Here is a 23,950-nt window from a genome sequence, read left to right on the forward strand (position 1 = left end):
GAAAACAGGCCTGCCCCTTTAAGGTAGTGTCCCTCCCCTGCCCCCTCCCTGCCGGTGACCCTTGCCCCCACTGCCTGTCTACCCCACCTCACAGCTGTTACCAAGAAGGCTGTGTCCCCCTTCCTCTGGGCGTCCTTTCTGCCTCCTGCTGACAGGTAATACCAACCTTGACCCCCCTGGATCAATTGCCCCAGTCAGATGGCTCCTGGTCTTAAGCAAGGTCGGGCATCTGAGGGGAGCCCAGATACTTCCCTCGTCCCCGCAGAGCTGCCCCTTTCTTAGCCATTGATTCCCAGAGGTCTGGCTCCTATTCTCTGGGATGAGGAATTGCTAAAAACAATTTATTTTCCACGTGTGAGGGACTGCCGCTTATCTGCCTCTTCACCTTCCTCAGCAGCTTAGGAACACCTGGGGCCAACTTTCCCAGGGAGTGTGGGGATGGGGGTGGAGCTGAATAAAGCCCACTGCCAGATGTAACGTAGGTGGGGTGGGGGCATGTGCAGGGCAAGGCTAAAATAGTACCAACTGAGTTAGGGGGTGGATTATTTAGAAGAAAAGACCAGTAGTAGATTCTCCTTAGCCATGTGGCTTTTCCAGGGGCAGAGGGTGGCCCCTCCCTACTGGGGCCGCCGCCCCCCCCCCGCCCCCAGCAGAGACTGACCTTTGACCCCCACCCAAGAGACCAGTGAACCATTAACTCCTCTCCCACGTGAGCCTCCACACTCTGGCCCCACCCCTGACCCCGCCCAAGGCAGGTGGGCTAAGAGGGGGGCGGGCTTGTCCATCCCAGCCTTCCAAATCTGACGTGGCTTCCATTCCATCTGGGAGCCTGGAGGCTGGGCCCAGCTGGCTCCCCTCTCTAATAGCAACCTCTTCGTGTCCACAGTGAGGCATGACAAGGACCTGAGGTGATGGGGTTCTCATACTTCCAGTGGGGGTGGGGTTCTGGGGATTGAAGAGGGATAGAAAGGTGGGGCAAGGTTGAGGGTTGGCGTGTAGGAGATAGGGAATAAACAGTCAGCTCGGGATCAGGTAAGGGGAGCACCAAGTCAGGGAAGGCATTCTAGAAACTGGCAAATGACAGGCTGATTCAGGAGGAGGTAATAGGGAGAGAGGCTGGAGGCTGGAGTGGGGGCTTCTGCTGGATTTAGTGGGGGGGGGCTGTCTGAGCATGAGGGGTCTCCTCTGGCCCTGCGCTGAACAGCCGAGCAGAAACACTGATGCTTCCTCCTTGTTCTTCCAGGGCATAATCCTCAGGATGTTCTAGGGGGAATAGAAGCTGGATCCAGAGCCTCTGACCAGCTCCCCCCGATAATGGGGCTCCCAATGAGTCATCTGCTGGTTGCTATATGTGTGTGTGCAGCCTTGGGCTGGGGAGGGGGCTCAGACCCTGACCTGGGCCCTGCTGAGCTGGAGCAGAACCATTACCTGGCCCAGCTGTTTGGCCTGTACGGGGAGAATGGCACGCTGTCTGCAGGGGGCCTCGCCAGGCTTCTCCACAGTCTGGGGCTCGGCCAGGTTCAGGGGCTGCGCCTGGGACACTATGGGCCTCCTGAGGGTCACACTGCAGCCTCTGCCGGAGACAATTCCACTCACAGGTACCAGCCCCTTCTCCCACCACCAAACCCCACCTCCCAGCTCTTTTCAGTGCTGAGCTCCGTCTCCAGTGTCTAAATTCTCTGGCTCCTGAAATCAGATTCTTAGGATTACAAATTTGGGGGGACCTGACTCCTTGTAACCCCTCAAGGCCCCCTTCGCCTCTGCCACCTTCTAATTCTCCAGACCCCTGCACCCTTCAGTCCCTTGCTTTTAGTCCCAGCGCTCGCGCAGTGTCTCCAGGCTGCCTTGGCTCCCAGTTTGTAGCACTTTTGGCTGTCCCCCAACTCCCATGTCCTATCACGCCATGTCCCCCATTCCCGTAGTAACAGACACTTCTCAGATGCTCCCAGGACTGACACGCCATTGGTTTCTGGGTCCCAGGAACTGCAGCCAGTGGCTGGTCTTCCCTTTTCCCCTGGCAGCCTCTCGAGGGGGATTTCACAGAGAACAAGGGCAAGTCTGACTTTCTATCCCACCCATCCATTCCAGGCCACGGGACCCCGAACTGAATGTGGATGTCTGGGCAGAGCTGCCTCTGGGTCCCTCGGGGTGGGGTGACCTTGAGCAGCCAAAGGCCTCTTCACCACCCCACGGGCCAGCCCCCTCGGGCCTGGACCTCTTTCACAGGCTTCTGCTGCTGGACCATTCACTGGCTGACCACCTGAATGAGGCTGTGAGTCTGATGAACAGGGAAATGAACCATGGGATTTAGATGGCACGAAATGTTTATAGAGTCAGTAATTAAAAAAAGATTTTACTTAGAGAAAGAGGAAGGGAGAGAGAAAGAAGGAGAAACATCAGTGTGTGGTTGCCTCTGGCGTGCCCCCAACTGGGCACCTGTCCTGAAACCCAGGCATGTGTCCTGACGGGGAATTGAACCAGCGACCCTTTGGTTTGCAACCTGGCACTCAGTTCCCTGGGGCATACCAGCCAGGGAAAGAGTCAGTAATTTAATAGTTACTTTTTAAAAATCCAACTGTGGTATTAGGGTATGTTATTCCGATATAAAATACGTTCCCTCTGGGCTCAGGGCAGACAGCCACACTTAGGACGCCGAGAACCAGCTTAGCAGTCACACACTTGACAAAGCAGAGATACCAGAGAAGTGGCCCAGGGTAGGCTGTGGGGCTGCTTATCTGGAGAGGGGGCCTGCAGGGAATGGACATCTGCTTTCATCCAGAAAGACAGCGCACTTGTCCCACATACACCAGAGGGCAGTCAAAGCTACAGAGCTGACCCTGAAGCGGGCCTGGCAAGAGAGCGCCCCGTAACAGGAAGTAGTCGAGCCAGAGGCTGGATAAACTTTGTGGCAGGGCTGTTGAAAGGAAGGTTGGTGACATGTCAGGGTCTTTTCCTCTCTAAGAATCTGGACTGGAGAGTTCTAGTTGTCGGACTGAATCCATGACCCAATCAATGACATCATCGGGTGCTTGGGAGGGAGGGAGATGGTGGCCATGTTCACCAGCACCCAATCTGCATTGAACTGAACATTGGTATGGGGTTAAATAGTTACTGATAATGAACACATGCTGCTTACACGTACCTGTGTGCAGATCCTGATGCACAGGGGCCTGGGAGAGACCCAGTGGTCCACGTGCTGCAAGGGCAGGTCTCCGTCCTGGTTCAGTGTGTGACTCCCAACTTTATTCCCCCAGTGTCTGAATGGTTCCCAGCTGCTGGTCAATTTTGGCCTGAGCCCCGCTGCCCCTCTCACTCCTCGTCAGTTTGCTCTGCTTTGCCCAGCCCTGCTTTATCAGATCGACAGCCGTGTCTGCATCCAAGCCCCAGTTCCAACCCCACCAGGGGATCTACTGTCTGGTCAGTGGGTGAGAGTGGCTGGTAGGGCACCCTGAGTCCTGGTAGGGAGTGGGCTCCAAGCCAAGGGAGGGGGTTCGCTGGGGTCCTGCCTCCCTTTGCAGTGTATCTTTGGCTCTGAGCCCCTCCCCCCAGCCCTGGCCTGACTTCAACCCCTGATTCTCCCCAGCCCTGGTTCACAGCGCCCTGGCAGTCCTGCTGCTCAGCCTCCCTGCTCCTCTCTCCCTGCTTCTGTTGCGGCTCCTTGGATCTCGTCTATGGCGGCCCCTGCTGGGCTTCCTGGGGGCCCTGGCTGTGGGCACTCTTTGTGGGGATGCGCTGCTACACCTGCTGCCGCATGTACGTGGAGCCCCTTCCTCGTTCCCCTACCCCCTTCGGCGGACAGCCCCTCACACCCGAGATGTTCCCAGTCATAGAATATCCCCTCCACCTCTGTCAGCCCACAGCCTGCCATCTAGTAGAACGTATAGTATAAGTGAAGGCTTGCCACCTCCCACCCAGGAGGAGGATGTTTCGGGGTGCGGGGCTTTCGGGGATCTTTCCTAACCACCTCTCTGTCAGGCACAAGGAGGGCACCATGCCGGACCTAGTGGGCGACCAGAGGAAGACCTGGGTCCAGGGCTGTCAGTGCTTGGCGGTCTCTTCCTGCTCTTCTTGCTGGAGAACGTGCTAGGGATTTTGCGGCACCAAGAGCTAAGGCCAGTGAGTGACTCCCTTTTTTCCTCCTACTGAGACCAGAGTTCTACCCAAGAACTGGCCACATGGACAGGGAGGTGAGGGGCCAAGTGTGCGCCTGGCTCCGCCGTTTGCCTGACTGCGGCCCTGACTGTTAATGGGGAATGGGTAGGGCTCCATCAGCCAAGACTCAGGACTCTGCCTGGCCCAATAGCTTTCGCTTCTGAGTTCAAGGCAACAGCAGGGAGGTGCCGACCTGGGAAAAGAGTAGAAGCCAAAAAACATCCCCAAGTGCCAGAAACAGAACCAGGCGTTCATTTTCCCAGCCGGTAGCCTGGTCTCTCCTTAGCCCCTGGTGTTGCTGCCTCCTCCACCAGGAGGGGTACCCTCTTATTTCAGAGGTGCTGCAGGCAGAAAAGAAAGGATCTGAGAACACCACACCTGGACCCAGAGGACGGCAGCGGGATGGCACTTCAGCCCCTACCGGCCGCACCAGGTGACCAGAGGAGATGATGAAGAGTGGGCTCCCAGTCTCATTCGTAGCCACCAACACTGTCCTTGTCTTTCTTCCTGCAGAGCCAGGGGCTCTGGGCTGCGGCGAGCAGGACAGCCAGCCCCCACCAGCCCGAGCCCCTTCTGGGCACCAAGGCCACAGTCACGGGCACCAGGGTGGCACTGACACCAGTATAACATGGATGGTCCTCCTGGGAGATGGTCTGCACAACCTCACTGATGGGCTGGCCATAGGTATGAAGGGAGGGGCAGAGGGAGGCAGGCACGGGCTGGAGCTAGGAGAGGGTGACCAGGACTTGGGGATCAGGGGATCGTGGAGGGAACGTGGGCCCGGCCCCCGGGGAGAGCTTCCTTCCAGACTGCCCACCTCCAGTGCCACCACCCCCAGGTGCTGCCTTCTCTCATGGCTTCTCCAGCGGCCTCAGCACCACCCTGGCAGTGTTCTGCCACGAGCTGCCCCACGAACTGGGTAGGAGTGGCAGAGTGGGGTTGGGGTGGACCCTGGAGGCTGGCGGGTGATGCTGGCACGGGGCAGCACCGGCTCACTCTCTCCTACCCTGTCCTCTCCTCACAACAGGTGACTTTGCAATGCTGCTCCGGGCAGGCTTTCCCTTTCGGCGGTTGCTGCTGCTGAGCCTGGTGTCTGGAGTGCTAGGGCTAGGGGGTGCAGCCCTGGGAGTCGGGCTCAGTCTGGGCCCTGTGCCCCTCACTCCCTGGGTGTTTGGGGCCACTGCTGGGGTCTTCCTCTACGTGGCCCTCGTGGACATGGTGAGGTGTGGGGCAGGGCAGAGAAACTGAGGGAGGGGGGCCGTTGAGGAGAGGGAAGTATCAGTCCCTCCACCACCACCACAGGCCCCCCAGGGGGCGCGGGGCCACAGGCCCTCGGTCAGAGAAACGAGGGCCCAAGAGAGTGGGGGCAGGGACTGCAGATACTCCCAGATACTCTCCTCTCAGGCTTTGTGTTTCCGTGACGGAGACGAGGGCAGGATCCTGACGTTCTTCCTCTCTTGCAGCTGCCCGCCCTGCTGCGTCCTCCCGAGCCCCTGCCTGCACTCGAGGTGCTGCTGCAGGGGCTGGGGCTGCTCCTGGGGGGCAGCCTCATGCTGGCCATTGCCCTGCTGGAGGAGCGGCTGCGGGCCCCACTCTCTGACGGCTGACGGGGCAGGGGACAGGCGTCCTGCTTGCTCTTCCTTCCCCCCAACCACAGGAATGGAGGCGGGACACAGGGCCAGTAGGAGCAACAGGATTTTAATAAACAGAACCCATCCCCAAGCCATGACTATGACAGTTGTACTTGCACCAAAACAGCATAGAAAACCAGATGTGGTGGGAGGGGGCTCAAAGCAGGTCGGGAGGACGAGAGCAGGGGCCTGGGGGGACGGGTGCATCAGTCTGCAGGGGGAGCATTGTGCTTTAGCCCAGGGGGGAGTGGGAGGGATGGGGCAATGCACTGAGGTCCCCACTTTTTCCTGCTGCCCTCAGCACCCTGGGGATACAGGCATCTGGGCAGATCTGCCCTTTATTGCTGACCACCAGCATTAAACACCCCCGACCCCAACGCTAGCACCACAGGTGGATCCAGGGCAGGGAGAAGGGCTGGAAGGGGAAAATTGCTTAGAGAAAGATTCAACTAGAATCCAGTGAATTGTGCTCAGTTCTCTTTACTTCCTACAACCGAGTACATGGGTCACAGGGTGGAGGGTGCAACGGGACATGGAACACGCCCCTCAGTGCCCCCAACACACCCTTGCACACAGGATGGTGGTGTCTGCAGCATCACAGGTCATGCAGGGCACGGGGAAGGGAGGATCACACGCACATAGACACCCGCAGTGGGAACCGGACAGAGAACACCCCTGAATATACACAGCTGTACACAGGGAACCCCCAGGTCCCCAACCCAACCCTCTCCCCTGTCTTGCCATCCCCCAGGCAGGAGGAACTGTATTGCTTTGAGAGAGCCACGCTGGGGGCCACTCTGCCAGGCACCCTCCCCTCCCACGCCCCGCCCCAATCCCATTTTGGCACATCTGCAAGACACACAGCAGCAAGAGTCGGCGCCCTCCCTCCCAGGCTTCTGTGGCTTGGAGTCGAGGAAGGGGGTAGGAGGCTTCATCCTCCCTCTTTCTCCGAGCCCTTCCCAAACCCCTACCAAGCCCACTCCAGCCGGAACCCACCCACCCCTAAACGCGCACACACACAAAGCTGAGCTATCCAGGAATACAGGGAACAAGGAGATTGTCCGGGATGGGAGCAGAGGCAAGGGGAGAGAAAGGACTGGAAGCAGAGACCCCACCCTGGTGTGGGGGTAAGACTGGCACAACAGCTACTTTAGTGCAATTGGAGAGGGTGCCCACGGTGAGGGATGGAGATGGGAGGAGAAGGCTCTCCCCGAAGTCCCCGGGGGCAAAGTCAGACTCCCCAGGGAAGGGGCCTCGCAGGAGTGAGCATGGGCCAAGGGCGGATCCTCTCATCCGCCACCCTCTGCCCTCCTGGATGCAGTGACAGTGTCCCCCTCACACTTAAGTGGGCAACAGCAGCCTCGGAATCAGTACCTTCAAGTAGTTCATAGAGCAGACCCTCCCACCCCAGCTTCCTCCCATCTCTGGGATTTGGTCGCTTCTCTAGGGGTCGGGTTGGGAGGAGGGAGTCCTCGAGTCAGACCCTTCCTTCTCCACCTCCCTCTTCCCAGACCACTGGGCTTGGTCCTCAAAGATTCCTCGCCTCCGCCCTTGCCCACGTGGGGCAAGGCTGCAGAGGACTGGAGCCACCAGATGGGGGAAGGGGCTGCTTTGCTCCTTCTCCCTCCTTACAAGGTAGGGTTCAAACTAGGCAGGACGGGGCCCCACACTGGTCTGCACCAGCAGGAGGGCTTCTGGGCTAGGGTCTGTAAGGCTATTTTCCTTTGCGGTGGGAAGGGGAGGCAGGGGACAAACACTGGGGGCAGGGAGAGGGTGAGGAATGGTGGGGAGGGAAGGAGGAAGGGGCCTCCCTGCTGGAGCACAGCCACTGGAGTCATTCTAATGGAGAAACACAAGTGTGCACGAGCCCCAGAGTGTGCCTGCTCCCGGCCCCTCCAGCCTGCCCCCCCCCACCTCTCAGGGCCCCTTCCAAGACCCCAGAGAAGGTTTTGGGGGTTCAACTGTAGAACTGTTCACTCTGGCCCCACAACCCCCATGCCCCCAGCCTCTTCTCCCCTTCTAGGTCCGGGGAGGAAGAAGGTGCTCAGGTGGGCAGACAGCGGTGGAAACAGTATTGAGTTTTCCTTTGGTTACATATTGAAGGCAAAGGTGAGCTGGACTTACAGTCAAAACGGATAGGGATGAGAAGGGAAGAGGGGCCATGGCTGGGGCTGGGGAGGGAGGCGGGCCCTCCTCCACCCTCCACCCCAAGGAGCACATGTCTAAGTGGGGTGGCGGCCCCTCAGTCCCATCTCTCCCACCCCCCACAGCACCAAACAAAAGGAGAAGCCCCTCCCCCAGGGGCTGCTCCCCACCCCGACCCGGGCTGTACATTCAGTGGTTTTCAGCAGTCCTATGGCTCAGGGGGCCGAGGGCGGGGGAGGTGGCCCATCCGTCTCAGCTGGACAGTGGCAGTGACCTGGGTCTGTTGGTCCATCCCGGGACCCAAAGTTTGTGCCATTTGTTTTTCTGAAGGATAATACACAACCCTACCGAAGCCACTGCCCAGTCAGAAACACGTCCCCCCAAAATCAAACTAAACACCGGCTCTTTTCATCTCGCCCTCCGATTCACACGCCTGTGTCTGTTTCCCTGTCTCCTGTGTAGCCCTCGCTCTGTCTCCTTTGCTGGGACCTGGGGCTGCTCCCAGGTCCTCACTTAAAATAGGCCTTTTCTCAAAAGTGCTTATTACTTGAAGCAAGTGCTTTAGAGCTGCGGCGGGAAGGGGGGAGGGGGGAGGGCGGGGAGGGAAGGAGAGGTTTCCTCCCCACCCTGCCCCTGAAGGTTGGGGGGCATCCTGCCTGTTTTACTTCTCCACACCCGTTTAAGTCAGAGGTTTAAAAAAAATCTTAACATTAAAATAAATATGCAGTGGCCATGAGAATGGTCAAAATGCTTCAAAAAACACTAGGGGCTGGAGAACTGGGGGCGCGGGGGTGGGGTTTCCTTTGGCATAAGGAGAGGGGACTGCCGGTCCTCTAGGCCTCCTCGCAGCCACAGGAGGAGGCCAGAGGACGCCCGCCACATGCCCAGCACTGCCCATGCCCAGCACTGCCGACGTGCGGGGAGCGGGCAGGCAGCCACCAGAAATCTCATCTAGCAACACAACGCCCCCCCCCCCCCAAACACTCCGGTTCTTCCTGTCATCGCTGAACGCTGATAAAGGAGAACACGACTGACACCCTGCATCTTCTCTGCAGGACCCAGCTCCCTTCTCCCCTGCCCCCCACCCACCTAATTCCCAGCACCAAAATGAGAGGGATGGGGTGGGATGGGAACATTCAGGAGAATTAAAGTTGGGGCAAGCTCTGCAGAACCAGCAGGGTGGGAGTGGGGGGCTGCAGCCCTTAAGAGAGGTCACATTGATTGTCATACAGGGGAGGACAGGGTGTGGAGGGAAGTGGGCAAGAGGGGCGTCACAAGGCCCTTTGGCTTTGAAAACAAAAATAAAAACTAAAAGCTGCACAATCCTTTTCACCAATAATGGTCATTTGGAAGCTTTGAAATGGTTTAGGAACTGAGGGTTAGGGGAAGAGAGAGGAAGAGAGAGAGAGAGAGAGAGAAAGGAAAAGGACCACGACAAAGAGTAAGGACCTGGACAAACGCTCCAGGCACCAGGGAACCAGCATGAGGTATGGTTAAGGGTATCTGCTAGGGAGGGAGGGGCCCTGGGATGCCTCCACTCCCCTCAGCCCACCCTTGGCAAGGGTGGCAAGACTCGCAGGGGCCACAACTGAAATCCGTGTAAGATTGTGAATAAAGCAAGCATGAGAGGGGGCGGGAGAATGAGGGTCCCCTGGGAGGGGGAGACCCTCTACTGTGTAAACGAAGCCCATCCAGTTCTCATGGGACAATACTGACAGCAGCCAGACCGGACAAGGATGCACTGTGAGGGCGGAGGGGGCGTGACCTCTGTTCAAGTTCTGTGTCTTGGCCCCTGGCTGAGGTATTGAGTGTGAGCGAGGGAACGCCGGCCTGCGGGAACGGGTCTGGCTGTCTAGGAGGCTTCGCTAGGAGATGGATGGACAGGGCTTTTGAAGGGACCAGGGCCAAATTCAATGCTACATTTAGAGAAAAATACTGCCCCCTCCTCACTCCGGCCCAGTCTGGCTTTTGGGATGTGACTTTGAGGAATCTTCTCGGTGCGGCCCCAAGCTCCAACCCGCCTCTCCCTGCTGCGGGGAAGGCCGGGGCCCAGCCTCGGCGTCTGTCGGTTGCTCCTTGGGTCAGAGCTTCATCCTCACACCAGAGGGGAAGCCTGGCTCCCGAGCAGCCTCTGCCCCTAGTCTGCCCTGCCCCTCCCCCACCGTCTTTGGCTTCAGATCAGGAGTGACTGGTGGCAGTGGGTACTCTCGGACATAACGGAAGGCGGCAGCAGACAGGGAGCAAAGGAAGTCTAGGGTTGCGGGGCGCAGGAGGAAGAACACAGTCCCTTCCTCCATACATGCAAACACATGCCTGAAACACAAAGGACATACTAGGGCTGTGGTTTTGAAATGGGCAGGAAATTAATCTGTTTCTTCCCCTAAAGGATAAAATGCTTACTTAAAAATTCATGACAAGCCTCAAAGTTAAGGGACAGGAGAGCCAGGGAGGGAATGGCCAGAGACTCTGCCCTCCCAGAAGTTAAAAGAAAAAAGCAGGGTTAAAGTGCGTGGTTAGGGGGCCAGGCCAGGAGAGAGGGGAAGCAGGGAGGGTAGGCTGTGGGGGCAGAACCAGCCCTTGATTTGCATATGAGGTGCCAGGGGAGAGTGCAGGATTGGGGCCCAGGTACAGTAGTTGCTGCTTCAAGTGTTTTGCATTTGAACTTTAGGGGTGATGGGGTATAGAAGTGGGAGAAAAGCTCCAGGCCCCAGTGCTAAATACCCTCCCCACTCGTCCACTAGCTGCCCCTGAAGGGGGAGGGGGACGCCCCCAGAGTGCTCACACAGTACCAGAAATTAAGGCTTCTCACTGCTGCGGGGATGGAGGAGCAGGCCGAGCAGAGAGGCAGTGATGGGCATGGAAGAAGAGAAGGAGATCTGCCTGGCAGTAGGGCAGGGGCGGGAGGGCACAGAGAGGAGCATCAGAGGGAAGAGATGGGGGGCTGGCAGCAGAATGGGGGAACTGAGAGACGGGGTAAGAGAGGGGGAGCCAGGCATTTAGCAATCATTTTGGGACACTTGGCAGAAGGGGCTGCCCTGGGGGTACCAAGGGCCTGGGGTGCTCCCTGTCAGCCCCAGACCCCTGCCAGGCCAGGATGGTGCGGCAAAGGGTGAGCAGCTGCTCCCCAGTGCTTCCCCCGCCCTCCGCTCCCAAACCCAGTCGTGTTCTCCTTTAAAGTGCCCTAAATGTATAGACTTTTTCTAAATAAATAGAATAAGATATCAAGCCACCGGCAGGGAGAGGGACACTGGAGGGGGCTACTCGGAGTAGCAGCCGTCTAACCCAATGGCGCCGTGCCGCTCCTGGCTGTAGGGGCAGGAGGCCCCGTGGGGCAGGGCCCCGCAGCCACCCACCGTCTTGGCGGCTGCAATGCCGCAGTTCTTGAGCAGGCTGAAGCTGAAAGGACTGACGGCGTCCTTGGGTGGGAAAGGCTTCATGGTGGAAAGGATCAAGGCCAGGCAGTCTGCCACATCTTTGTTGGGGGCACAGGCCAGTGCTGGGGTGTGACCTGCAGGCAAGGGTGAGAACTGAGGCACAGGGTCCTGTATCCCTGGGTCCCCACTCACCCGGCCCCAGGCCCTGAGCTCTCTTATCCGTGGAGGGAGCCAAAGCAGGCAAGCACCCATCAGGGCCAGAAGTCAAGGGCCACGAGGGCCCAGGGAGGCTGACAGAACAACAGACTGCGGAAGTGCAGAGCTAGTGGTGGAGCACAGGGGACTGGATGCCGAGGGATGTGGCCGGCTTCTCCCAAGGAACCTGCTGGCTCCACCTAGTTTCAGCAGACACCCCCCCCCCCCCCGACTCTAATGTACTGGTGCGGGTCCCTGCTCTGAAGAGTTCCGCTGGGAAGAAAATCCAGTTTACAGCAAGTTTAAGAAGTCACCTCCTGAAGAATGTCCCTGACCCCAAACCTGGGAGAGGTGGGGGCCTCCAGATGCCACCCACCTTCTTCATCCACAGCCAGCACTGTGGCCCCGCGACTCAGCAGGGCCTGCACCACAGAAGCTAGACCATTCCGGGCAGCAATGTGGAGTGGCCTTGGGAGAAAGGAAAAAGAAGGAGCATGAAGTCAGTGCATGCCAAGCTGCCCTGCCACCTCCAGCCAGAGCAGCAAGGCACTGAACACACGCCCCTGGCATGCAGACGGCTCTGCCTGCACCCACCTGCGGCCCCCGGCCCGGAGCCCCTTCCCTCAACACTCACATCTGCAGTGCGCTGTTGGTAGCGTTGATAAGGCCAAGGTCTTGGGTTTCTGCCAGGATCAAGAGGGCACATTTCTCATGGCCCTGAGGGAGAGGAACAGAGAGGGGAGACGTGAAGTAAAAGCATGACTGGCCACAGAGGAGTCGGGAAGGGCAGCAGTGAGGCCAAGAGCCAGGCCACCACTGGGCAGGCTGGCCATTTCTGACTCCTACCGCAACCTATCCCATCAAGCCAGCCCCGCCCCTCAGCCAGCCCCAGCCAGCCTCTGCTGCCTCACTGCCACCACTCCAGGCAGTACCTTGCTACAAGCCAAGTGGAGGGCAGTATTCTTGTTCTCATCCAGCACAGTAAGGTCTGCCTTCCCTCGATACAGCAGAAATTCTACAAGGGAAAGGGACAGAGAGGGAATGATGCCTCCCACCCAGAGCGCAGCCATCCTGGCTCTTCGCCCTTCTGTCTGCATAAACTGTGCATCCCGTCTCCAGAGGGCAACGCACCCAGACATGCCGCCCCTCCCTGAAGTCCACAGGCAGGGCTGGCCCATCTTACAAAAACCCCAAGGAAGCCCCTCCCTCCACACACGGCCCCTACTCACCCACGGCAGCTGTCTGTCCATGCTCGGCCGCTGTCATGAGCGCGGTGCGGCCTGTGTGGTCAGTGGCGTTCACCTCGGCCTGATGCTGCAGCAGCATCCGGAGCCCAGAGACGTTGTCCGCGAAGGCAGCGGCGTGAAGAGGGGTCCTGCAGAGCGGGGGTCGGGCGCTGTGAGACAGGGAAGGCTCTTCTGCCTGAGCAGAGAGAGGTGGCCAGAGAGGCAATTCAGGCTTCTGCCTACGCCTTCTGCCTGTCACTCACCGTCCTTTGGCATCTCGGCTGTTCACAATCTTGGCACCCAGAGCTCCCAGCAGCATCTCTGTGGTGCTGTCCTGGTTATTAATTCTGGCGGAAGAGGAAGGCTCGGTAGGAACAAGGAAAGCAGATTCCTGCCCTGCGTGCAGGTCACAGACCCTGGAGAAGGGCGGAGGCAGAGGAAGGGACTTACACTGCACAGTGCAAAGGAGTGAAGGGGTTTCCTTCCAGGTAAGAAAATGGGCTGTGTTCAAGTAACAACTCCAGACAATCTTCATGTCCTGGATATGAGGAAGGGACAGTGGTGATGGACCAAAACAACGACTAACCCTTGGTCTCCGCACGTGCCCGTGGTGCGAAGACCCCAGGCCCGTACCAGTGTAGGAGGCCCAGTGCATGGGTGAGTATCCGCTGTAGTCCACCCCGGCATCCAGGGGGTCTGTGGAAAGGGCAGCCTGCAGCAGGGTCCGCAGGACTGCGGTGTGGCCACAGGCCGAGGCCAGGTGAATGGGCGTGCGGCCCTTGAAGTCTCGGCACAGCACAAATGCGTCGTGGTCCAGCAGGGCAGCCAGGCAGTCCTCACAGCCAGTCACTGCCTGCAGGTGACATGGGGGTGGGGCAAGAGGGTGAGGAGCCGCTCCCTTTCCCACGGGCCAGGCGCCCGGCCAGTCCAGGAGTAAGAGCCACACCCTGGACTCCGATCCTGTGGGCGGAGGAGGCAGCATTAGGACTGGTGATGGTGGAGAAGGATGGGGTAACAGCACCATTATCCAATGGGATAGGTGCCCTGGGGCAGCATCTGGATGGTGACCAGGTGGCTGTATGTGACTATAAGGCAAGGTCATCAGGAAGATCAGCTGTGGGGTCAAGTGCTTCCCTAGAAAAAACACAGTGAAGCCCAGTAAGAAGACCCTGGGCACACAGCCTTGGGCCGCAGTCAGACGACCTGAAGTCCTACCGCCGGTGGGTCCTAGGCCCCCACGTCCAGGCCAACCTATGAGCGGCCCCATCCAGGAGCTCACTCACCCCACGGTGGAGGGCAGTGCAGCCCCGGAGGTCAGCAGCATCAGCTGTGGATCCTTTCTCTAGCAGCAGATGTACACAGTCCACGTGGCCATTCATGATGGCCAGCATCAGTGGGGTTCTGCAGAGGGGCGGAGAAAGGTGAGGGCTGGCAGGGACGGGAAACCCGCACACCGCCACCAGCCACACTCACTGTCCATAGGCATCCATGACATCTGTGATGTCAGCTCGTTCCCCACTGTCGATCAGCAAGTGCAGGGAATCAGTGTGGCCAGAGGCAGCTAGGAGGAAAGGGGACCTTTGTCAGGGCAAGGTCAGAAGGAGGAGGCAGGGCAAGGTGAAAGGGGCAGGGGGACAGGATTCCATGAACCAGTACATGAAGTTTCTGTCCTCCCAAGGCCACTCCACTGCAAGCCCCACTCCCATTCGGGAGGGACAGGAAACCAGCCTCCAAGGCCTGGCGGAGCAACAGAAGGGAGCAACCCAAGGAGTAGACGAACCAGCAGCGTGCAGGGGCGTCCATTTGCGCTTGCGCTCCTTGATGAGAGCAGAGGCGCCGTGGGCTGTAAGCACCTCCACACACTCAGTAGAGCCTCGCTCAGTGGCCAGGAAGAGCGCGGTCCGGCCCTTGTGGTCCCTCACATCCAGGTTCACCAGCGTTTCAGCCAGTGTCTTCAGGGCTTCACAGTGACCGTTGTAGGCCTGGGGGGTGTGGGCAGCCAATGGATACAGCTTAGGACACTGCCTCCTTCTTGGGGCCCACGGGGAGACTCTAAGCAGCAGCCCTCCCTACAGGCTCCTCGGGCTCCTCAGGCTCTTAACCTGCACTATGCCCATCCCCTCCCCAGACCACTGCCTGCTGCCCCATCCCCACAGGAAGGTGGAAGCTAGGACTGAGTCACAAGTCCATGCACCTATGTGTGAGGCAGGTAAGGACAAAGAAGGCAAGGAGAAAAGTTGGGGACTCACAGCTAAGTGCAAAGGGCTGACTGGAATGGTGCTCTCCACATCCTCCAGGCAGTTAAAGGACATCTCTAAGAGCTGCAACGGACGGCACAGCAGGGGCTAAGGTTCTGGAAATCCCACAACATCAGCCTTGTCCCCCACCAACAGGAATCCCGAGCCCCTGGATCTAGAGACCGCGTTGGATTCGGTCATCCCCTGGTTTCAGAATCCACAAACAGGAAGGCGCCCTGCCCCGTCCCCCTAACTAGAGCCAGGCGCCAGGCGTACCAGTTCGAGGTTCTGTCTGTTGCCGTAGGCAGCTGCATAGTGCACAGCTGTGTAGCCCTGCCTGTCCCGCAGGGAGGGGTCTGCACCGTTATCCAGTAAGAACTCCAGACAGCTGGGGGCAAGAGGTAGCCTGTGAGGTGGGGACAGATGCAGTCCAGGAGGGCACAGTTCCGGGAGAGGCAGAGGGGCAAGGGAACCCCCCCCCCAGCTGGCCAACGCCTGAGTAGGTTAACTCCTGCCCATTTGACCCCACCTCCAGACCCAGCCTTCTCCTCTATCTAGGTCTGCCCTGAACCACCCTGGCTCCAACACCCGCCTTTATCCTTTGAACACTATCCTAGAGAACCTAAAGCACAAGTACCAGCTATCAGCATTCTGCTCACAGACACTCTCCCCTCACTTCCAGGCATGCTGAACCCCTGCCTTGAAGGCCTTCTCCTCCCAGCCCATCTGAAGAAGTCCACCCATCTCAGACTCAGTCCCAGCATCCTCTGCTCTGTGAGGCCGTTCCTAACTCTCCCAGTGAGGTGCCTCCTCCTCTGCGCTCCCTTGGCACCCTTCTGTTGTTTAGTAGTAGTTATCCTTGTAGTGATAATACCATACTTAGCACTCACTATGTGTCAAGCACTGTTCTAATTACTTCCTGTGCATTAGTTTAATCCTCGTAATGATCCTCTGAGGTAGATACTAGTCTTATCCTTATTATAGCTGAGGAAAATGAGGCACAGAGAAGTTAAGTTACTTGCCAAAGGCCACAAAGCTGAGCCTCTTGGGTTGTAAGTATCCATTAGAAATACATAAACCATTTACTTTAGAACAGTCTTATACTTACAGAAAAACTGTGGACACGCTACTACAGAGTTCCCACATACTCCATACCCAGTTTCCCATCATTAACATCTCACATTAGAATGTGTAAGGGCCCTTTTGTTTGTCTTTCCCAACAGATTATTAGCTTTAAGAAAGCAGAAACTTGGAGTTACTGATCCTTTATCCTTAGTAGTAGTACAGTACTTGACAGCTAATAAGTAATTAATTAATGCTTATGGAGAAAGCAAATGGTTATGTGTGTTTGGTTTTTCTGATTCTCTCAAAATGAGACCCCTTGTTCCTTGAGGGAAGAACCTGCACCTCACACCTTTGTCGCTGCCTGTGACGCTCAGTCCAGGACCACACTCAGAGCACCCCGAACACACTGCTGGCTGCGACGGCCCAGCAGTCTCCCCAGCTACTCACAAGAAAGCCTCCTTCCTGCGGGACTCCTTCAGTGGCTCGTCCTCTTCAGCGTCGTGGCTGGGAGATGAGTGGGGCTCTGCTCTGTGGGAGGGAGAGTAAGAAATCACAGGGGAGTTCGGGGAGCTGAGGGGGCGAGAGGGCCGGAGCGGGTGTCTCACCTCCTGTAGGTGTCAGAGGCGGCAGCATAGTGCAGTGGGGAGCAGCCTTTGCAGTCAGCTTCATTGACGCCGGCCCCGGCAGTCACCAGCGTGACGGCGCACTGGTAGCTGCCGTTAGCGGCTGCGTAGTGCAGTGGGGTCCTGGGGAGAAGTGGAGGAGGGTGGGCAGGTAGAAGAAATCAGGGACAGATCAAAACGCATCCAGATGTGCAGCTAAAGCTGCTCTGTAATGTTCTCCTCACTCAGGCTCCAGCCCCCCACTCCTCACTCTGTCATCTGGCGCTCTCATGATACAATCCCTACATATATCCACGAACATTAACACACCTTCCGAATTTGTCTCTCCTCCTCAAGTCAGCTCCACTGCTCAACAGCAAATTAAGACATTCAACATTCCTAAAAGGCAGAAAGGTGAGGGTTAAGAGAGCGAAAGCCTCAAGGAGAAGCCACGGGAGCAGGGAGGGGCCAAGGAAGGATGGAACTAGACAGCCCTGCCTGCTGTGGCTGCCCTGGCTGGGAGAGGGCAAGAGACCTGGGCAGGAAAGGAGGGACCGACCCTGGCCCAGCTCTCCTCTCAAGGCCTGCGAGAGAGAGCTCCCTCACCCTCCAGAACTCACCCTCCAGAAGCAGCAGCATGAAGACAGGTGCGGCCAAGGCTGTCAGGTGTGTTGATGTCAAACCCAGCTGAAAGGACGTGCTCATTGCTGAGTGAAGACACGATGCTGTACAGCTGACCTGCAGGGGCCGGAACAGCCAGATCCCATCTGAGGGCCCCGAGCAGAGGGAACAGGCCTCCGCTTCCCCACACACCTGCCCCACCCCCGCCCCGCCAGCACATACCTGAGGAAAGAAGCTTGCGACAACAGTCAGAGAATCCGAAAAGGACAGCTAAGTGCAGGGGGAACATGTCGTGGATGCCGCGCCTAGGGAGAAGCCGGGACTCAGTCCTTGGGTCAAGGAGAGACCTCTTTTCTGTGACCCAGCAGCAGCCTAGGAGCCGGTGACCTTCCCTTGGGCAAGCTCCTGCGTGCCCCCATGTTGGATTCGAGCCATCTGTGCAGACCTGAGGCGGCCTAGCAGTGGGGCCAGGAGCCCCGACTCACCGGGCGGTATCCGCGCCATTGGTCATGAGGGTGCTGATGAGCAGCTCGTGTCCGTAGCGAGCGGCCACATGCAGTGGCGTGTTCCCAAATTTGTCAGCACAGTCTATCTCGCTGCCTGAGAGGGGGATGCATACATGTCAACAGGCAGACCTTAGGCCTCAGGCCACTTACACTGACTAGTTAGCCACCACTTGAGTGCTTAGTATGCGCCAGGTGCCAGGCTAAGCATCCACATGTGCTATCGGTTTGTAACCCTCAGGGCACGGAGCAGGCAGAGCAGGGCCGTTTCTATGGGTGCCTGGCTCAGAGCTTCAAGTGCCCACCCTGACTGGAAAACAGTGTGGGAGGCAGAATATAAGTAAGAAAAAGGGTTTCTAGAAATGAGTTTTCTGAGGGAGGAGGAGAGGGAGCACAAAGCCCCCCCTGGGAGGCTCACCCAAAGCCTTACCATTCTGGATGAGGATCTGGGAACGGGTGAAGCGGCCGTGGATGGCAGCCATGTGCAGAGGACTCTTCCCTTCCTTGCTCTGTGGAAACATGGTGGGGTTTTTGTTTGTGTGTGTTTGTTTTTTCAGTGTAAAGCACAAGAGAATGCCCTTTCCCCTTCTGAAGGGTGCATCTCAGGACGGTGTAGTCATATGGACATCTCCTTAGCCCACATTCTCCCGGGTCCCTGGCAAGGTCTGCTCCACCCAGTAAACAAGGGGACAATTCCCCAGAGAGTGATCCAGAGGGAAGATACGGTCAGGATGCCCAGAGCGAGGCTCCTCTCCCCACTGGTCTCAGCCTCAACCCTTCAGGTACCTGGTAGTTAACATCAGCCCCGTTATTGACCAGCAGCTCCAAGCAGAGAGCGCCATTGGTGGAGACTGCAGCCACATGTAGTGGTGTGAAGCCCTTGTCATTCGGCTGGTTGACATTGGCTCCTGCATTCACCAGCTCAATAGCCACAGCATCCTGGCCCAGGTAGCAGGCAATGTGCAAAGCTGTGTTTCCAAAAGCATTGGGCTCATCGATCTGGATTTCCAGGGGCAGAGGTAAGGGAGGTATCAGTTTAAACAAAGTGAAAACTGACACACACAGCTTAGAGAATCCCAGAAATCCTGAGGGCACTATTATTTAAGGTAAGCATTATTCAGACCCTCTTATCACGTCCTCCATGCCTCCCCTTTGTATCTCCATAGCAGACTCTGGCCTTCAACTCCCGCCCTTGGCCCCCAGCCCCCAGGCTTAGCATCCTGACCTCAGCCCCCATCCGGAGCAGGTACTTCACCACTTCGATCTGGCCACTGGCAGCAGCTGTATGGAGCAGCCCGTAGCCCTTGCGGTCCTTGCAGCCAAGATCTGCTCCCCGTGCCACCAGCAATTTCAGGACCTCCAAATGCCCTGGGAAGAGAAAGGACGCTCTCAAGGAGGGTTTGTGGAGGGCCTCGTTCCGAAGGCTGCAACCCCCTCTTCCCTGCCCTAGGAATCTTGAACATCAAATTCCTGCTCTTCCCGTGAATCCTTTCTCACCTAGAAAAGCTGCCCAGTGCAGCGGCTGCCGCTCCTTTTTGTCACAGACATTCAGGCTGGCTCCCTTATTGAGGAGCAGGTTCACTGTCTGTATCAGGACAGGAAACACCGTTCAGTGCCAGGTTAAGGCTCTCAACCTACCTAAGAGCAGAAGCCTCAGCTCCTCGAAAAGGCTGAGGCAGCCTGTATCTGCTCTTGAGCAGAGCGATCTGGAGAAGGAGACAGAGGAAGCAGGCACTACCAGGGGGTCCCACACAGTTGGAGGGAGTCTCTTCAGGTGGTCTGGTGTTGTGAGGGTTTTTTTCTAATTACAGTTTACACCCAATATTAGTTTGTATTAGTATCAGGTGTGCAGTACAGTGATTAAACAATCATGTTTCACAAAGTGTTCCCCCCAATATTCCCAGTACCCACCGGGCACTGTACATAGTTGTAACGATGTTGTTGACTATACGCCCTATGCCATACTTTACATCCCCGTGATCTGGTGGTTCTTAAACTCTTTTGAAAAGTCTTTAAAAGTGTGTTGAAATTCATGGACTCTTGCTTCAGAAAAAGGCATATATAAAAAACTTTCCATTTAACTCCCAGAGAGTTTATTACTCTCTCTTTAAGTCCAAGTCAAGGACTTCAATCTAATGTGACCATTCACTCAGTACTCAAGCCCAACCGCTCGCGTAACCCTCAGGGATTCTCCTCCCCAGGCCTGATGGCCCAGAAGCCGGGGAAGATGAGTAGGAAGGAAAGGGAAGGAACTAGGCTAGACGTGGAGTGGAAGTGGTCCTCACCTCCAGATGCCCACTATGTACGGCGTGGTGCAGGGCGCTGCGCCCACTCCTGTCAGCCACGTTGAGGCTGCTCAACAGGGGTGCCAGAGCCTCAGCACACTTGGTGGCCCGGTTGGCAGCAGCCACATGCAATGGTGTCTGCCACAGCTTGTCCCGGGCATTCACATCTGCTGAATGTGCCAGCAGCAGCCCCAGCACCTTCTGTTCAGGGGCAGGGGATAAGAGAGATGACAGAGGGAGAGAAGGAGGCAAAACAATAGGAAATAGAGGGAAAAATAGGTCAGCATGGCACATGTGGCCCTGTGCTCTCTCTCTCTCTCTACTCCCCAGCAGAGTCTCTTCTCATTGGGCCAGCAAATCTAGCCTCTCAATACCTGTTTCCATCTTCTGGATCTTCTTAGAGCTTAAAATCTTCCCTACCTTGCTGAGGAAAATATGGATCCCTTCCTCTTCTTTAAGCCATCGGTAAGCACTCTCTAACCCAGGCCTTGAAAATCTCCACCCACACACATAGCCACTACAAAGCAAGTCCACACACGTAGAGGATCCCAATCCCAAAATACTTCTAGCAAAGATAAATGCTCCTGTAACATTAATGCCCAAATACCCTCCTTCAGCCCTTTCACAGGTACCAAATCATAGTCATTACCTAGGTAAGCAAACATACACTGGTTCCTCTCCAAAACCCAGGCTAAAATGGCCCTCCTAATCACCCCCACCTTGTTCCCGCTGGTCTCAGTCCCCTCTTCTCTGGTGGCTAGAGCCAGGGAAGTGACTGTCAAACCAAGAGAGAGGTCTGCTTTTTACACTCTTCAGGGTTGATGGACCTAACTGATGAGGCATGTTTGACACTGTGACGTTGGCTTTTATGCTGCTTGAGGTGCAGGGATGCAACAGATCACAACCCCTGTTCTTCCATGGAAGGAAAAAAATCTCAGTGCCCAGAGGGCGATCAGACTCCCAGGTGGCCCCCCAGGGAGGAATGAGTCACACAGGCCTGGCAGCAGGGCCCCCTGCAGTCTGCCAGCCCAGAGTTAAGCTCTCCCCTTATGTCAGGTCAGCTGGCAACACTCAGCACCTTTTTACAGGCCAGTTCTAGGGGTGGGAGGGGCAAGGGCTGGTCTTGCCCCTGGGGTAGGCCAGCTTGTAGGGAAGAGGGCTGAGGCTCTCCAATCCTTAACCTGCACCTTTAACCAACGAACTCATCCTTCTTTGGAAAGGTGAAAGAAGGTGGGAGGCCTGTACCTCATTTCGGGAGGCAGCAGCACGATGAAGAGGGGTCAGCCACAGTGTGTCCTTAGCGTTGACATTAGCACCTGTGTGGATAGAATTTCCTCTTTTGAGAAGAGGTGGAGAAGAGGTAGGAAATGAAGCCAGTCGTCACGGCAGGGAATCTGGATGGTGCTGTAGCCTGGCTCAGACCAACCACCAGAGAATAATCCTTGGATAAAAAAAGAGGCTCCTCCCCTCAGGTCCCTCCCTAGTGCCACACCTTCCAGCTCCCCACTTTCACCTGACATCAGTAGCAACTGGAGGATGGGGACATCGCCTACGTAGGCAGCAGCATGCAGTGGGGTTCGCCTCTCTTGGTCCTGAGAAGGCAGAAAAGAGGGGCCGCTGCGGGCATGCACTATACTATGCAGGTCCCCAGCCCAAGTCTTAGAGTCCCACCCAGGCCTTTACCCACAACCTCTTCCTAAAGGTGCTGCGGACTCCTAAATCCTGATCCTGGGTCAAAGCGACCACCCAGGTAGGGTGGAGTAGGGGTCAGGGCCCAGAAGCCCAGGAAGCAGCCTCCTCCTTCCACGGGGGAGGGGGCGCTGCAGACTCTGACGCTTCAGAAGCGAATGCTGTTTCTGGACGTACAGAGCCGCTGGTCAGTGCGCCCAGGCTGACCTCTCTCCATCCCCAAAGGTGGAGCAGGCGCCCGCCCCAGGGTGGCAAGAGCTGCGGCCTCATCCGAACCGAGGAGACGTGGAGCCGCCCCATTAGTGGGGAGGAGTCCAGAACACCAGGGCCCAGATTACCGGCTCGCCATCCTTCCTGATCTCAACTCACCAACACATTGATGTTCTCCTTCTGCGAGAGGAGGGAACGCACTTCTTCCACATCTCGGCTAAAGATGGCCTGGACCAAGGGCGGCTGCAGGGAGAACCGGCGTTCAGGGAGCGGGCCGGAGCGGAACCGGCGGGGGAGGGGGAGCGGGGGGTACTCCAGGTTTAAGGGGGGGCGTCGCCGAAGGGGCCCCACTCTGTAGTCTTGGCTGCAGGGTACTCTCGCAGTGTCTCCGCCGGTCACCAGGCCCCCAAGGACACCGGCTTGGTTGAGGGGAGCGCGGCGTGGGGCGGGGCGGGAGCCGCGGGAGCTCGGGGCTCAGGCCCTGCCTAGGCCGCACATCCCCGGGCTCGCGTGGCGGTGGCGCCGGGCCCTGGAGGGAGGAAGCGGGAAAAGGCAGAAGGGCTGACCTGGTCCGTGATGCTGAGGATCCCCATGGCCCGGCCCGGGCTCCGTCCGCATCGAGCTCCCGGCGGCGGCGGCGGCTGGTCCACCGGGGACACGGGGCGGCCCTGGCGGCGGCTGCGGCGGCGGCTGCAGGGAGAACGCGGCCCCGCCTACCGGGGGGCGGGCGAGCGGGAGCCCGCAGCGCTCCCTGGCGGCCGTCCTGGGCCCAGCCGCAGGACGCTTGCAGCGCTGCCTGAAGCCGTGGCGCCCTGCGTTCAGCCTTGCGGTCGCTCCCACCTCGCGCGTAGGTTCCCCGGCTCCCCAGGCCGGCCGCAGTGTGCTTGCCTGCTCCAGTCTGGCGGCTCCAGGGTTCCCCCACAAGACTCTAGCAGCAACTCGGACATTGGCCCTGCAGCCCACCAAACCTCAGTGCCCCCTCGGGAGCTAACTCCTCCTGTAGGCGGTTACACACCCCTAAAACACCCACAGACTTTGGGGAAGCAGGGGCATGGAAATCTGGGGATTATATATGACAATAGCTTCAGAGGAAGGGCAGGCGTATAAATCTACTATTGGCGACATGAGTTGGTAGAAGGGAAATAGCAAAAGTGTTCAAACTTCAGAGAAATCCCGAGGACTCTTCAGCTGCAGGAAAAAAAAAAAAACCCACAAAGACGCTAGAAGAGCTGGCAGCTAAAGGCCTCCAAAGCCAACAGAAGGGTCACTTTTCGACTCCTTAATTACTACATTGACAGGTTTAGGTGGTGGGGTGGCCGCTACGGTTTAAAAGGCTCAATGGTTTCTACCCCGAAAAGGATGGGGGTGCTTCTCCTCCTCCATTGGAGAGGCTAGAGAGCAGCCAATCAGGGAAGATCTGGATGCAGGTCAGCCCAGCCCAAAAAGGGAAAAAGAGGGAAGAAGATGAGTGGAAATTGAAAGACTGGGCCCTGGTTGGTGTGGCTCAGTGGACTGAGTGTCGGCCTGCGAACCGAAAGGTCGTTGATTTGATTCCCGGACCAGGGCACTTGCCTGGTTGTGGGCCAGGTCCCCGGTTCTGGGCGTGTGAGAGACAACCGACGAACCAATGTATCTCTTGCACCTGAACGTTTCTTTCCCTCTCTTCCTCCCTTCCCTTCCTATCTCTTTAAAAATAAATAAGTAAAATCTTTTTAAAAAGAAAAATTGGTACAATTTATAAAAGGTGACTCAGGGTCCTGTTCGGAGTTCAGCAACTCAATTAGCGTCTTCTAAGAAAGGAACACATTTAGGAGGAAGGGTAGCAGTTGGCCCCCGTCGAGGCACAGATAAAAAAGTCCTTCCCTGCCCTCCAACAATCTGTACCTCATTGCTTTCAATATCTTGATTCCCACTGGGAAAATACACAATACACTGGTACCAGTGTTTTTTCCTGGAGAGGGCAACTGGGTGACAAGGAATGAGAAGTAAGAGGGAAATTTACCTACCGCCGTATA

At 57.3% G+C, this 23,950-nt stretch overlaps 2 protein-coding genes across 4 annotated transcripts; one reads left to right on the forward strand and one right to left on the reverse strand.

The window, feature by feature from the left end:
- The first annotated feature begins 65 nt into the window (after positions 1-65).
- Positions 66-5,876, forward strand: SLC39A5 (solute carrier family 39 member 5). 2 transcript variants are annotated; one of them, XM_037133219.2, is made up of 11 exons: positions 66-155; positions 1,244-1,598; positions 2,089-2,272; positions 3,255-3,417; positions 3,584-3,753; positions 3,976-4,116; positions 4,489-4,585; positions 4,666-4,836; positions 4,991-5,071; positions 5,180-5,370; positions 5,616-5,876. In XM_037133219.2, exons 2-11 carry the CDS (start codon positions 1,315-1,317, stop codon positions 5,757-5,759), a joined length of 1,626 nt encoding a protein of 541 aa, XP_036989114.2. In that variant the 5' UTR covers positions 66-155; positions 1,244-1,314; the 3' UTR covers positions 5,760-5,876. The 2 variants fall into 2 exon arrangements, with proteins under 2 accessions (XP_036989114.2, XP_036989116.2); XM_037133221.2 differs by lacking the exon at positions 66-155 and adding an exon at positions 488-908.
- Positions 5,835-22,633, reverse strand: ANKRD52 (ankyrin repeat domain 52). Of its 2 annotated transcripts, none has more exons than XM_053661708.1 (28): positions 22,502-22,633; positions 22,095-22,178; positions 21,550-21,628; positions 21,282-21,352; positions 20,037-20,237; positions 19,249-19,336; positions 18,977-19,119; positions 18,538-18,750; positions 18,182-18,260; positions 17,734-17,848; positions 17,471-17,553; positions 17,248-17,365; positions 16,958-17,026; positions 16,631-16,771; positions 16,473-16,553; positions 15,237-15,348; positions 14,973-15,044; positions 14,504-14,705; positions 14,197-14,284; positions 14,007-14,124; positions 13,357-13,576; positions 13,174-13,261; positions 12,987-13,070; positions 12,727-12,872; positions 12,430-12,512; positions 12,132-12,214; positions 11,874-11,965; positions 5,835-11,436 (listed from the first exon to the last, which is right to left on the reverse strand). In XM_053661708.1, the coding sequence occupies exons 1-28, from the start codon at positions 22,526-22,528 to the stop codon at positions 11,186-11,188; spliced, it is 3,231 nt and encodes a 1,076-aa protein (XP_053517683.1). In that variant the 5' UTR covers positions 22,529-22,633; the 3' UTR covers positions 5,835-11,185. The 2 variants fall into 2 exon arrangements, with proteins under 2 accessions (XP_053517683.1, XP_053517682.1); XM_053661707.1 differs by having other exon boundaries at positions 15,237-15,366.
- Positions 22,634-23,950: the final 1,317 nt, after the last annotated feature.

Source organism: Artibeus jamaicensis, unplaced genomic scaffold (assembly GCF_021234435.1).
Source record: "Artibeus jamaicensis isolate MK-2021 breed Jamaican fruit bat unplaced genomic scaffold, CSHL_Jam_final contig_233, whole genome shotgun sequence".
Lineage (NCBI taxonomy): Eukaryota > Metazoa > Chordata > Mammalia > Chiroptera > Phyllostomidae > Artibeus > Artibeus jamaicensis.